Consider the following 15,821-nt stretch of genomic DNA (forward strand, 5'->3'; position numbering starts at 1 on the left):
TCTCCCATCTGCGTCTTCATTATGTTGCTGCACCGACTCGGCATTTGATTGATACATTTTTAATGCGAGTGCGCCCGAACCACTTTTATTCATATTCGCATTTGCTGCGCAACTTTTTCCGCGTATGTAATTTATGTGTGGCACTCGATTGAAAGCAAGTAATTGCGCGTAAGTTCATTCCAATCGCATGCATGTGTGTGTATGGAGTACGTATGCATAGGTATTGCATGTGTGTGTAGGTGCGCACTCAATGGCATGGGGCGTGGAGAATACAGCCGGATATCTGCAGATAGCGTAAAAGTGTATAATAAATGAGAGCGATGAATATTTTAAGCTCCTTTGAAATCCATACTATTGTAAAATTACATTTGATAGTCTTATTTTGTGAGCGAGTGTGGGTGCGTGCATGGTATATCGATATTTTAAAGCTATCGCGAAGGTGGGCGGCGGTGCAACTGAATGTGCTGATTTTTTCTGTAGTAATGTTATATTAAATCACAAGAAAATATGAATTTCGTTGCTGTATGTAAGATATGTATGTAGATCTATGAATACAATTGAAGCGAAGGTAAACAAAAAACAAGAAAATAATTTTAATTCTGTTGTGCCGAAGCTATACAATTTTTAACAAATAAAAAATTGTTCCATGAAAGAACGGAATTTTTAACGATCAGTTTGTCTGGCAACTATATGATATAGTGGTACGATCTAGAAAATTCCTTCAAATGTTATAGCGTTGTCTTAAATAATAACCCATGCAAAATTTCGTGAAGCTATCGCGGCTAATAAGGAATTTTTCGTACGAGTTCTTTGCTTTTAACGTTCAGTTCTTAAACTTAAGGCGTTACATTAGTATCCTGAGTAAAAAACAGTCTTTTTTGAAATGTCTTTTTTTCATATAAAAAATTAAATATTTTATTAGAATTTTTTGTTGTTAGAACCATAAACTAATAACAAAAAAATTCTGAAATTTTTGGGAAAAAATATTCAAAGCTCGGCCATAACTCCTTGCAGGATCAACTAAAGTGAACAAATTAGTGTAGGAAGGAAAGTAAACTGAACTGTATTTTTAGCAGACATTTTTACAAAAAAATTAAAATACTTCATTCAAGTCTTCAAGAATTGTACCTCAAAGGCCTGTGTGAAATTTCTTGAACATCGGTAGAATAGTTCTCGAAAAGTGTTTCTCAAAAATTTCAATAAAGGTCTAGCAGCGAGTTATTGGTTAAGGTTTCTAAGGTTTCCTCTGCAAATTTACAAATTTTCACTTGAGAATACTTCAATGAACATACCTAACCGGTTTTCGTTACAGGAAATATTAAACTTTAATTTGAGCAACAGTTCCCTATGTAAATGGCAAGTCATAGCTTCTTGAAAATTTCAAGACTTAGGTTTTTATGAAGGTCGTCATCAATTTATCGTTCTTAAACTTCACTTTGTTTATTTCAGTTTCGGTAATCAGAGGGTTTAAGATGAGTAGGTGATTAGCCTTCTGTATCCGAGCGGGCTGCTGGTTTCGCCTCTAAGCAGGCAGTGTCGTAGGAATTTCCTCCTGGCATGTGCTAAGGTTATACCGCCTTCTCTTGGACGACAGAGCCTCGTTTGTAGTGAACAGAGGGTACCGCGCGAAGGTGAGGTTGACGTTTAAGAGGAATAGGCTATATATTTCCATCACCAACCCCATTTGCCCATTTTTTGGTATTAACTGAATGGGGCCCTATATATGTTCCACCTAGGAACTACGGGAAAATATATATAAGGTTTTTATGAACACAAACCATTATACTTAATTTCCTTAAACACCTCAGCGACAACCCTTAATACTTCCTAACGTGAGCTTTTAAACTCGAGTTTAAGGTCTCCATCCTCTCAGCGTTTTTATTAACATGTAAATTAAAGGGTTTATCTTTTCTATCCATTTAGAGCTCCTTGTTAAACTTGTGATTATGCGTTGTCAAATCAGTGAGTAAGAGCCAACTGAGCTCACTTTAAGAACTCTAGTGATTTCCAAACACTTGCTCGAAAACACAAAACATTAAACACGAGTTTGTAACTTGTAAATTCAACCCTGAGTATGAAAAAATTACAACAACATCAAACTGACAGTTATTACCAACAAAGTGTGATATCATTTTGCATTTTTCGCAACCTCAACTGTATGCCAACAACAATACAAGAGTGAAATGTTTATCAGCGATGCAACGTTGCGCTCCTGACAATTTGCAACACGAGTACTCGCACACTTATGTTCCGGTGATTTCTGCTAAAAGTTTCAATGCACGAGCGGTCCAGGCGTTCAAGTGAAGGCGACAGTGTTAGCGGTGGCGGTAGCAAGCGTTGCAAGTCACCAGTTGACCGAAAGAGTGTGCAACAACAAAGCGGTTCTGCAACAGTGGCGAAGCATTTAAACGCTACACACAATTAAACTTTGACTTTGTCCGCAAGCTTACAGCGGAAATATGTACATATGTATCTAAATTCGCTTACCACAACAACAGCAACAACAACGTGCGCCATGCGTCGCCGCCTGCAAGTGGCACGTTGGAGCGCGCCAAGTGACGTAGAGTTAACAAAATTAAGCAAAGAATGACTGATAAACGGGGGAGGCGAGGGTATAGGTTTTGTGTGTGAGTGTGCGTAAGTGTGTGTGTGCGTTTTTGTTTTTAGTGGTCTGATGTTGTGTAACCAACTTTGTTTGTTTCTTTATTGTTTGTTTGTCATATTTAAAAGCAACTTTTATTTGAGAGCAGGGAGCAAAAGGCCAACAGCCCAAGGGGATTTGGTATACCCCACTCAGCGCATTTTTTTTTGTGTGTTTCATGTGTGTGTTAGCAGAGCTAGCGGGTAGCTATTTGATATGGCACTAAAGTGTTTTATACTGTGGCGGCGCACTCACACACAAATGCATAAGTTCAACAACTAAACTTTTCCTGCTTGCAACAAAAAATCAGTTATATACGATATTTAGGTGTGTGTATGTGTCTATATGTGCTTGTAACAAACTTTGTGCAACGCTTTGAATGAAATAAATAACGAAAAGTGCCGCTGTCAGTAGTTAGAATGTAAGCTTGACACTTGCCACTTTGCCGCAAGAAGCAAATTTGACATTGAAATGTCTACTCGAGCTAAATATACATACATTTATACACACATACCTACAAATGCCGCCATTAACAAACTCAAAAAAGTTCTAACACTTCAAACAATTCAGCACCGACGTGACTACCGAATAACAAATTTACTTTCTGTTTACTTTCTCGCTCAAGTAACGGCTCAACGAACTAGATATACAAAAATATACAAATATATATAAATATACAGTTATATAGTACATAGTATGTATGCCGCACACCCCACGAAAATGCGAAAATTATTTGCCTTTGCTGTTAAAAAGTTGGCGTCTACTTGCCACGCAGACTCGAATTACCGTTGCAGCAAAAGTTTACGCACTTGATTACTTGTAATCATGACAACTTGAATGATTCATTTTACAGACACCACGCGGCGTGTCATGTACTTTTGCACTCGGAGTAGCGCACGAAATATTTATTAGAAGAGCTGAGAGCAGTCAAAAGCTAACATTTTCAATGCCCCAAAAAATGCTGGGCAGTAAGTTGTAAGTAATATTTTTTAATAAATGCAAACAGTCAATGTTGAAGCGCAAATCGAGCTAGGTGACAAAGAGCATGGTGAATGACAAGTTAATTTATGATTTGGCAAGAAAAAAAATTATATTTGCATAAATTTATTTGCTTGAAAGTTATAGTTTAGTTCAAAACTTTACTTATAAAACTATTTTCCTGCGTAATATTCAAAACCCAACAAAAAGTGTTTCAAAAATAATCAATAAAATAGAAAAAAATACAGCCTGCGTCAAATTACCGCAACTTTGAAGCGGTTAGAGTAGATTTGCCAAGCTTATAAAATACACAAACCGTGTTAACGTTGCTACAAAACATCAAAAAATCACAAAATACCACCAGCTCTACACAAAAAACAATATAAAGCCGTTTTGTTGTTGAAAATTTACGAAACATTAACCCCATTATAGAAGTAAGTCTAAAAATAACACGCACACAACTACACTTGACACATTTTCCACAAATTTGCGCAAACACTCATGCAGTCATCTTTACACCGTCTTCACTTCTACTTAAAGATCAACACTAACACACGCAAGCATTACGCAGTTTGTCACTACTGCACTTTTTTTGATCGAAAATTATCCCTTCGTAGAATTTGTAAGCGCTTCAAATAGTAAGAGTGCCATTAAAATTTTAAGCACGCTTCAAAACTGTTAAGTGGCACCTGCGTTGTTGTCGCGTCGCTCGGTTGCCGCATACATCGTTGCCCAACAACATTTATCACAACTTGCTTTCGCTGTAATTTGCACTTAAAAACTTTTATAGCATACTTTAAGGCGATTAATAGTACAATGTAACTGATAATGCACTTGATTGTACACCAGGACATAATGTAAATTGAAAATGTTAAATCAAATAGTTTGTAGTTGTTGCGCTCTTTTGGGAAATTAAACGCTATGCGTTAAATTAAAGTTGTGGTTTTATGGGAAGTTGGAGTTTTTTTGCGAAATTCGTATAAGTACCAGGAATTTTTGAAATACTCGTAAAAATTATAAGGAAATATTTCGTGAACGTTCTTAGATTTCTAGGTATTTGTAGGGTAGAACAGGCTGTTTGGCAGAAATTCAATTGGAAAAAAAGATCATTTTTGCGTTCGAGGAACACTCAAGGTCTTTTGCGATTTACTATTGACGAGAGAGTTATTTAAACTAGGCAAGTATTGATAGTTTACCAGCCAGCTCACGTAAAGCTCAGTCAAGCTTCATAATACGGGGAAAGAGAGCGCAGTTCCCACATTTTACCAATCTGCTAATAACACTAGTTTACAGTCAATTTGTGACTGTGATGTTAGTAATTGTTTCTTGCTAATCTTGGGTTGCTAAAAGCAAAAGTTATGTAAAAATTGTCTAATTATCTAGGATGTAGGCGTAAAAACATCACCACATGCTAAAATTACAAAAATAACTGTACGTAATGGAAAATTGTTGCACTTAAATACGAAGTCATGACCCCACAGATCTCATAGCACATCAGGCTTGCTATAAGGCAACGGTACAGTATACTGTCTTGGAAAGTTACTACTTGAGATTCCGTCACGGCAAGGCACGCACATTAGTCTTAGCAAAAAAAAAAAGATCCGTCCTAATAATAATTAGCTATTCCTTATCAGATATAGTCGAATTTAATGTAATAAGTGTTGGGTATGTGAATTGCTTTTTCATAGAAGAAGTGCATAGAAGTTCAGGCAAGTGAGAAAAGCTCTCTGCGCGCCATTCGCTTGGTAGATTTCTTTTACATATGGCTCAAGCAGCTCACGACTTCCAGTCTTAGACGAAGTATCTTCTGAGAAGCCTAAAATAGACGTTTGAACGCGAACGAAATGAGAAGGCGAAACATCTCCTCCCCAGGCTTGTGCGCTGGGTTTGGGAACCGCCACGTAAAAAACCGTACCAATGAAAAGGAAACAACAGCCGCGACTAAGTGACCCTCCTCTTGATAAGACACACACTACCTCTTTATCGATTTGAAAGCTGCTTTTGACAGCACCAAAATACTGTTAGCGGGAAATTGGTATCCCCGCAAATTAGTACGCCTGTGTAAGTAATACCAAAATCAATATCATGCCCAGCCTTCGGAGGCTTAAAGCGCATTAGCTCGTATATTGGACATCATATAGGTATTCCATAATTTATAATAATAAAAATAATTTATTTGCAGCTGTTATCTCTGACTCAATTGTTAGGCGTACATATACGACTATACGAGTATCTAAGCATAAGCCACTTACCTCTTCTTCATTGCTGGCCGTATTCACTGAGTCCATGCTTTGCGATAATCCCAGTGGAGCTAGAGCCATTTGATTTTCCATTGTCGAGCTGCTGGTAATGATTGTGTTGTTGTTGTTGCTATTGCTACTACTACTGATTGGACTGCTGCTCAACACACTGGTATTGTTATTGTTGTCGTGCGTATTAAGTGCTGCTGTCGCTGCCGCCGGTGACGGTGTAGTCGATGCAGAGGATGTGTTCGAATGTGACGAAGTTTCGTTGACCGAATTGGCTGCTAGAGCAGCAACAGCGGTGGCTGTTTGAGCGCCGACACTCGCGTTTGAAACCGCTGTCGCTGTTGTAGTTGTTGTATTTGCTGTGGGCGCTGTGGCGGTCAGCGATGTGCCGGTGTTTGGTGTGCTGCTAACTGTGCTGGCACTACTGATGATCAAATGTTGTTGTTGTTGCTGTTGCTGTTGGGCCTGCAATTGCTGACGCAATGACTGTTGCTGTTGCTGTTGCTGCTGATAAACGTGCTGCTGACTCAGCGAATGCTGGGCGTGATGATGATGCTGTTGCTGTTGTTGTTGTGCTTGTTGCTGTAACACAACGTGCTGCTGATGTGCGGCGGCAGCAGCAACGGCAGCCGCTGCGGCCGGTGACAACGAGTGCGATGCAGCTGCAACCGAATGCAAGTGCTGATTCAACAATGCAGCGGCCGAGGAATTATAATGTTGGGCGGCGACAGCGATGCGTTGTTGCTGTGCTGCGGCGGCGGCAGCTGCAGCTGCGGCAGCGACCTGTGTGTGGTGGTGGTGTTGGTGGTGTTGATGTGTATTGACGGCGGCAGTGGCGGCGTATTGGGCAGCAGCAGCGGCAGCGGCGGGATTAAAGGTCAATTGATGGCCGGCCTTGAGGGCGACTGCGGCGGCTGGTGTGGCGGCGTACTGGACTTGTGGTGTCAGTTGGGCGGCGGCGACGGCGGGTATGACCGAAACTGCGGTGGCGCACTGTCGCTTGGGCGATAACACCTGTGGGGCACTCGCTGGCGTTTGCGGCAGCGTTGGCCTGCGTTTAATCGCAATCGACGAAATGGTGATGGCTTTTTTCGAAACGTTTGACTGGGGTGTAGTGATCTGGTGCCGTTTGTCTACTTGTGCTACTTACCGCGCTCACGTTCACTCTTCTTGCTGTGCTGGATTTAACGTGTCCAATCTCAAGCGTTACGCTCTATCATATACGAATTGGTTTGATGGAAAAGTATAGTTGTACCCTTCAACTTGTACATGGGGAATTCAGCATAACTGTAAGTAGAAAACATATATACAACGTATTAAAGAAGACGTATTGGTTTTCACATATAAAAGTTTATGTAAGTTAATCATTTTATGTACTTAAAACAATCTCGCGCTTTCTCAGGCCACTTGCAACTTATTAAAAATGCATTATCCTCAACTAATGTACGCGCAATGTGCTAGCAAATTTAGATTTTCTCCATAAATTTCTTGAAACTCATATCACTGCACATTAATACCAACTGCCACTCTCTATCGCTCCCCTTATAATGCTCTTGGTCGTCGCTACAAACTAACGATATATGCATATTCACCATTATATGAAAGGATACCTGCTTCTGCCGAACTAATCGCCTCAGATTATTATCCTTACCGCAATGGAAAAGCGTTTTGCGTGCCAGCATTCAATTTATCAACGCCAATGAATTTCCCATTGTCGGTTCGAAAGTATTTACCGTGGAGATTAAGCTTGCGATTTACTCTTTATATTTGTTAATGGTGTATATACTCGAATATTATTATACTGCGGCTTGAGAGTGAGAGAAAAGCTCGTTGGTGTATAGTAGCAGCAGTAAATAAATTGTTGAATCCTTTTTGCGTTTTCTGAGCAAATTTGGCATAGCAGTGTATTGAAAAATCCAGAATCCAAAATTTAGAATTGAAATCTTTTTTTGAAAATTAGGATTTTTTCCGATATTAGATGAATATAAGGGGAAAAAATAAATATTTCAAAATAACAAGAAACCGTGTTTTTGGGTCATAAAAAGTTAAATTTCCAATATAAAAATAAAAAACCCACAAACTGAGTTAGGTGAAATTTTCACATAAAATTTGAGGTTATGTGAAAAAAAATTGATCTTTTTATTACCAACTACTTTTTTGAAAGGACTTGTAGTTGCCAGAGATCAATATAAACCGCTTTTAAACGTCAAAAATTCAACCACGCTCTTCCGCTTCCTTTTCCCGAACTCAGATCGCTCGTAAACTATGTTTCCTTTAATGTTTGGTACTTTATATTTCGGCGCCGATGGGTGAAAGATGAGAAGTATGTTGCTATGAGTTTTTTTTTTTTGGTTTGCAAAAATTATCTACGCTTATCACAGTCGCCATATCATCTCGAATAAAAACAATCTTCACAATCGCTTCAAGTGATAAGTGAAAACTTTTTTCTATTGCTCAGATCGAGAAGACTGAAAGCAATGTCTAGAGCAGGGCACTAGGAAAACAATGAAGCATCTCTTGTGCACTTGTTCCGCATTGGCAATACTACTCTGTAAACATCTGGGGTCCCCACAAAGTCGTACACTGGAGGAGGCACCGTGTGGCCGCAGAGTCTGTTAAACTTCGCGTCAAGCGCTGGCATCCTAAACGATGACTACTCCTCTTGGACTTAACAAGTGAACTCCATCTGTGGTCTGCTTGGTATATTGGCCTACCAGACTAACCTAACCTAACATTTTTCTATTGCTGTAAAGCAGTACTACCCAATTTATAACTAATAGAAATAGAATTCATAACTAATAAAGAAAGAGAAAAGTACTATCCAATTCATACCTAATATATACAAATATATCAGTGAGAAAGTAGTTAAGTCACGCTGCGAACCATGAACAATGAATTTAAATACTTGCAGTCCTAGTCTGTTGTATACTGCTTTGTTGCAATTTAGTTCACCTCTTTTATTGAGAATTTCATAACATGATATATTCAATATGAGGATAACTCGCATGCGATATATTTTGTAAAAAGTTGTTCCTATTAAAAATCGGTTATGGACTTATTTCATGAAATTCCATTAACAATATAATTCGACTAAGCCTTTGGAAAAAAATTTATGATACGAGTAATTATTTGAAATCACAGCAGCAAAGCCGTAAAAAAAGGTGGAATTCAGAAAAATACGCTCGCAATTCGCGGAATATTTTTAGCTTAGTTATGAACAAATATAATTTAATTTGATTTATTAAATAAAAACAAATATGTTCAGCGCATCGATATCGTAACCGAAGTACATTTCTCCTGAAAAAGCACGACCAAAAATAATTAAACGAATAAAACCGATTAATGCCGTCCTTGCAAACGCTGCTTTACGGTCGCACTAGTTGCGAAAATGTCGTGCCACTTAAGTGCTTTTACGCACAAACATATACGTATTAAACGTGTATATGTTAAAGCAAATAATAATAAATAACATCGGAAATACATTTTCCCAACAAAAGCGATTCTGTTGTCAGTCAATGCCAGCACACACATCAGCTGAACGATCAGCCGCTTCAGATGAACAGCGTGATTTTGCATATTTCCATATGCAAAGGACTGCTGTGTTTGTAATATTTATAATTTTATTGTTGTTGTGCGATTTTTTGTTGCCTCCTCAAACACCCACCTACTCATAAGTAAGTCGAACGCTGAGTGCGTTTACTGACATTATAATCGCTCCGACTGTCATATCTGTGTCGCCAGTACTCATCCGCAAGCGCCTTCTCTAATGTGAATATGTAAAATATGTATATAGGTATATATTTATGTAGTCAATCGCTCAGTATGTGCATATATTTTGTTTATCCTCGCTTTAATGATATTCGAACTTATTGTCATGCGCTTATTGCATATGAACGTATTGTTTGCATTACGTAGCTGGCAACATTGGCGGTAAATAGGAACCACCCACACAAAAGCAATAAGTACAATAACAGTATTGAGCGCCCTATCGTTTGTGAACTAATGATTTATGCAGTGTTTCGCTCCACATTTTTATTGGTTTTGGTTTTCAGTAATTGTTTCTTTTATGTTTTCTCTTCTTCGCGCATATTTTGTAGCTGCGCGATTGTTTAATATCGTATTTGTATGCGACAGTATTAAATATTTATGAACATGAAATTTCTGTATTTTTTTTTTTTTTGTTTTCATATGCAAAATATGTAAGAAGTTTTCAAGCTTTGTTTGAGGTAGTCTTCGTCTTAGACCTTTACAATAACACACACACTGTAATTACAGTATGAAAAAAGAAATAGTCGTGCGATAAAAAAGATTTCCTTGCACTAAGTCAATGTTGTAGACAGTCTCTCTTTGACATTAGTGCATTGAAACCAATGTAAGATTCAGAGCTTTTCTGACATAAGTCTCTCTTTGACATTAATGCACTTTTCAAAAGGAGTTTGCTTGACTTGCGGTATTGATAATTCTGCTTACAGTGTTAGCATTATTATGCAATAAGAATGAAACATTTATTTCACTAGAAAATTGACGGAGCTTGGTTCAAAGAAATGTTAATTTAGCTCCTCATATAAATTTTAATCGTAATCAGGCACCCCGAGAGCAAAGGAATAAGTGGAATTGCTGCTTATTCCATAAACGTGTATTTTCATTGGAACTCATTATCTTTGATGTTTTGTTTAAGCTTTCGAGTGAGTGTCGACCAGCTCTTTGAAAGAGAGTAAACAGTACATAATTTACGGCTTCTCGGTAGTTGAGGATGTTATGAGTCGTTTCAGTCGTTTCTTCGAATTTTTGTGCAACAAGACGAGTACAATTTAGATTTCTGCGGAAGGATAATGCTATTTATGGCACAACAGGTCATATGTATAAGTAAGACCTGTGTTATCTTGTACAGCATAATATTAGTGCTCTTAATCAGCTATTTGTGTGTTCTTTATAGAGGAGAATATACGTTCGATTCAGAGTGAGTTATTCTCAAAATATTTTATGAGTTGTATGGTTAATATTAGTTAAGTATGGTGTATATGGCATCAGATATATAGTTTTCTCACATATCTAGATGATTATTGTCAGCTCTCAAGTACTCATTTATAATTTGCGTTTACATTTTTTTTTTTTTTTTGAAAAGTAAATAGTCTTACAAGTTTTAAGTCGCCTGCTCATGCCAAAAATGCTCTTCACGAATCTATGCTTCTTAATCTTTCTGTATGACTCGGTTTTGTTCCGACCTTTAATGGATTTACTTTTGAGCACCATATTTTAGTATGATTGTGTACATACTTATAAGTATTTATTAAAATTCTAATAATTCTCATACAACAAAACATATAACGGTTAGAAAAAAACTTCGTTTTCAAGTCTTTCTTTAACAAAACATATATCTCCATTACAAGCGTTGTTGAGGTGACAAATGCAATTAATCTTTCTCACCTTCATATATGAAAACCCTACAGACATATGCACATTCACATGTGAGCATTCCGAAGAGGGCACAATTGACCCTAGGTCGCGAAGCAATACCTCATTAACAATATCTGTGAGCATGCTGCACGTCATGCCGCTCTTGCCTAGCTCCTACTTTTCTCACATGACTTTTAGATAAAAATCACTGAAATTTATTTAAGAATTTTCATTTATATTTGTATATTTAATTTTGGTTTTGTCATAAGTAAATTCAAAATTTTCCAACAGAATTATTTTCTACAAATATTCACAAATATGCTTGTATTCTTTTGTAGTTACATAATGACATAAATGAAATTCGATTTTAACTGTTAAACAACAATCGGCTTGTCAAACACACAACCTTTTGTTGAAATGCCATTGCAAAAAGTCAACTGAACGCCCAATGTCAACGGCAGAAGTGAAGTGACATGGAAATGTTGAGAAAATACTCAACAAAATTCTAAATTGACGCAAAGTAACTTAAAGTACTTCGCTAGAAATTTGCTTACAAGCAAGCGATGTGGAAGACTCAAAACGTACTTAATAAGCTACAAAATATCATTACACAAAAAAATTCAACTTCAACGTGAAAAACAACAATGAGGCGACAACAACAAACACCCACGGATTCGCGTGATGCTGCACGTCGCAGTAAATCTCAGCCAATTTGGATAAAACCACTTGGCGAAAAATGCAAAAATTAAATACAAGCAGACAAAAACACACATACACACAAATATATGTATATATGATTGAGAAGTGGAGACTACAGATATTTGTGTAGCACAAATAAGCAAAACAAAACAGGCAGCACAGCGCACGTGGGTCTAGTAGCTTCCATTGCTTGCTTTGCTTCGCAGCTGAATGAACAATGCAGCATCTCTCAAGTATGTGGCGGCTGAGAAATTCTTCGCTCGAAAAAAGTAGCAAAAAAGTCGTTAAGCAAGTCGGATTGTGGCAGAAGGCACGCGTGTTGCGCTTGGCCTGTGTCTGCTGAAGTGCTCATTGATTACGCTGACAACAAGTGGCAGCACGCAAATTATGGAAACCAAAAGCCATAAAGCCGCGCGTAAAGAAACACATAAAATAACAAAAGAAAAAAAAAAAAAATAGGAAAAAATAAAAGCAAAATACGCAACAAAATCGAAAGTTTAATTGAAAAATAAGTAGGTGGCTAACGGGAAGCAAGAACTTGCGCCGGATATATAGTATGAAGATGGTATGGGAGATTGAGGCGTTTACCGTAATATTAAGAAAACATTTACGCTGAGCTTACTATTAAATAATTCTGAGTTTGTATAAGTTGTGTCTTTTATTAATGGCGATCCATTTCGATGTTCCTGACTTTTTTAAAGAAAAAACGAGGAAGCTTCAAATTTAATAGGGAATGTCTATTATCATTCGAAGAAAGATTATCTCTTTCTAATGTTCGACGCGGCTGCATCTCAGACTGATCATCCATTGAGTTCAATTTTCGTTGACTCGTTCGACCATTTCGACTGGTAACTGTCGAATGACAGAAAAAAGCCTAATTGTCTTTGTGTCTAACAATATTGGTGTCCAATCGACCGATCCAAATCGTGACATTCTCTCAGTAAATCCATTGGTTGATGCGATGTGTGAGATGTGCTGTCTTGTTGAAACCAAATGTGACCGAGGTTACGAGCTTCAATTTCAGGCATCAAACAGTCGGTTATCATGACGCGATAACAGTCGCTATTGACGGTAACTTTCTCACCGGCATCATTTTTGAAGAAATATAAACCGATGATTCCACCGGCCCACAAACCACACCAAACCCTTTTTTCTGGAAGAAATGGCAGTTCTTGAATCTCTTCAGGTTGTTCTTCGTCCCAAATACCGCAAGTTTGCTTATTCACATACTCATTGAGCCAGAATGAACGAAATTTGGCTCGAAAGCATCTGGTCTTCGAAGAGATGACGCTTGGGAAGGTCGAGCTCTATTTTACTTGTGTACGCTTTCAATTTAAGCTCTCGACGCAAAATGCGCCAAGTTGTTCCATACGTCAGTCAGAGTTGCTGCTAACGGCGCCGAATCGATCCTCCACGGTCTTCGTGTACACTCTCAACTACGGCTACTATGTTTTCTTCTCTGCGTGCTGGACATGGTCTCTGCGGTCGAACATTATCCAATAATGAATGCTGGGTCTTAAGATGAGGGATGATGTTTGCTAAGAGTACGCTCAGTAGGTCGATTATATTGACCATAAGTTGAGCTAAGCGCGCGAAATACAATATTTACAGAACGTTAAGTTTCGCAACAAAGCTGGACGATTTGTAAACGTTGTTCACGCGTTAGTCTAGTCTTTCTACGATAAAATACCAAGCAATAACATGACAGCCTGACACGACGCACGTTAGATCTGTCAAAAAAAGGCTATTGAAACAGGTTACAGAAAAAGGTCGGAAGATACACAAACAATTTAATTGTAATTAAAAATCTGTGATAATGTAGGGTTCGTATAATAATAAGCTCGCTCTAATATTCGACTTTTTTTACTTTTTCCATCACATGTCTGCATTTAATTATAGTTCAGTCTTAAGATTAAAAGGATCAATATTTTCCTTTCTACTCTCCAGAGTGAAGCTTCCAAAATCAGTTTGCTGTCATCAACACCACACAACGAAACTCCAGAACCGCACACATGTGAATGTATATTCTTTATTGGTAATACTCACTTTGGATTTATTTTGGTTTGTTCTCCCTACTTTCCACTTTCAACTTACAATTTAACAACCACCCACAAATTGTTACCCACATACATATGCAACTACGCTAACGAACAAACGGTATATATATACGAGCATTTCTCAACAATCAGGGATGGTAACCACATCCTTCGTGTAGCCACAAACTGCATTTAAAATGGGTTAGCAACCGCTCAAAGTGATATAAAATTACAAAATCCATTAACGACCTGAATCGAGGGGGTTGAATTTGAGTTGGAATATTAAGAAAGCAGTGTGCAGCTCGATGAGGTGCCTTTCTTGGCACACAGTATGCAACTATAAATCCATTAGCGGCGGTATTTTACAGCTATCGTTATGGACTATGAAACCGTTATTTGAATATTTTCTTTATTGGTATCATATTTTCTTGCTCGTGAGCATTTAATTTAACCCTAATCCGCTTCGTGGTCGATTGGAAAACCATGATTAATCAACAAAATTTGGAACCAGCATAATAATATATCGTAAATCAGGGTATATATTGTGCAGTCGAAAAAGTCTTTTCGTATTTTGTTAATATACGAATAATAATATTGTTGTTGTTGTAGTCGTATATCTCCAGTGCTACCAATCACATAGTGTCATACCATATACTTACATAGTATTGGAAAGGTGAGATTTAAAACTTCATTTAAGCAAAAAAAAAATTAAATTTGGGGAAGTTGGAAAAAAGTTACAGCTGTTCACAAATGAGTGAAAATAATAGAAAAATTGAAGAAAATAAAATTAGTGAAGTTTACGGAGACGATGCTGTATCAGTTCCTGTCCATTCTGGAAATTTCGATTTACACTGATGGAATAATGTCTCTAGCGGACTAAATATAAAAATATAAGTTGAAGTTTGATTAGAAATACGAAAAGACTTTTTCTACTACCACTATTTATTTGTAAAAAAAATATTAAAAATTTCGAGATTTTTTGAGGTTAACTTCACAGGCTGGAAATGGCCTGAATCGAATAAAGGAATAATTGAAAAATATATATTCATTATCATTGGTTATTATCGCAAACTTACGTCAACTCCTCCCTCATACTCAAAAACAAGGTTTGTCTTATCACCGTTGTGTGCTTTTCAGTGATCTTGGACATTTTTTCAAAGTCTGATCGAAGAGTTTCCTTTTGCGTGACCCAATAAACTAAGGTAAACTCTTATACTCGTATGTTTACCAGCATAATTGAGCTGTAATTTGCATTAAAAACGAGTTTTGAGGAAATTAGAAAACTAGCTCCCACTGCAGATACTCATGGACAGACATAAACATATAAGTAATGCCACTTCTTCGCTTATTTTCGAGATTTGGGAATGCCAAGTGACTAATGCCGCTACACACGCGATTATCTAATTATTTGCTGAATATTAGAAAAGCATGAATTTGAAAGTTAAACTTTCAATTCCAATGCAAACAAGCAAATAAGCGTAAGTAGATCGCTCATTATTGTAATTTAAGGCGACGTTGCAGACTTTCTTACAGACAATTTGTGCGTGCTCGCCGATCTACAGCAAAGATCTGAACTCTACACAATACGAAAAGAAAGAAGCAAGAAATGCAAAACTCAGCAAAAACAATAAGAAAGCAACAACTAAAGAAAAGTAAGCTGTGAGTGCGGGAAAAGTCCAATTTACTACATTTGTTGTAGTAAATAAGTATACACCTAACTATATACATATGTACATACTGCAATGTATATCAACAGCACATAATGAGTTTGGCGTTGGGAAGCAGCTAGAGACAATACAAGCGTGCAGTCGCCTCACTAAG

The 15,821-nt window shown here is 37.5% G+C and overlaps 1 protein-coding gene across 1 annotated transcript in view; it reads right to left on the reverse strand.

Annotated features, from left to right (window-relative positions):
* Window positions 1–15,093, reverse strand: part of LOC105230975 (protein couch potato) — a 153,958-nt gene extending 138,865 nt beyond the window's left edge. The window contains exons 1-3 of the mRNA XM_049447073.1: window positions 15,077–15,093; window positions 7,079–7,155; window positions 5,872–7,013 (exon numbers count right to left, since the gene is read on the reverse strand). Coding sequence (XP_049303030.1) covers window positions 5,872–7,013; window positions 7,079–7,155; window positions 15,077–15,093 — 1,236 coding nt within the window. The remainder of the gene's footprint in view (window positions 1–5,871; window positions 7,014–7,078; window positions 7,156–15,076) is intronic.
* Window positions 15,094–15,821: the final 728 nt, after the last annotated feature.

The sequence above is a fragment of the Bactrocera dorsalis genome, chromosome 2 (assembly GCF_023373825.1).
Source record: "Bactrocera dorsalis isolate Fly_Bdor chromosome 2, ASM2337382v1, whole genome shotgun sequence".
Lineage (NCBI taxonomy): Eukaryota > Metazoa > Arthropoda > Insecta > Diptera > Tephritidae > Bactrocera > Bactrocera dorsalis.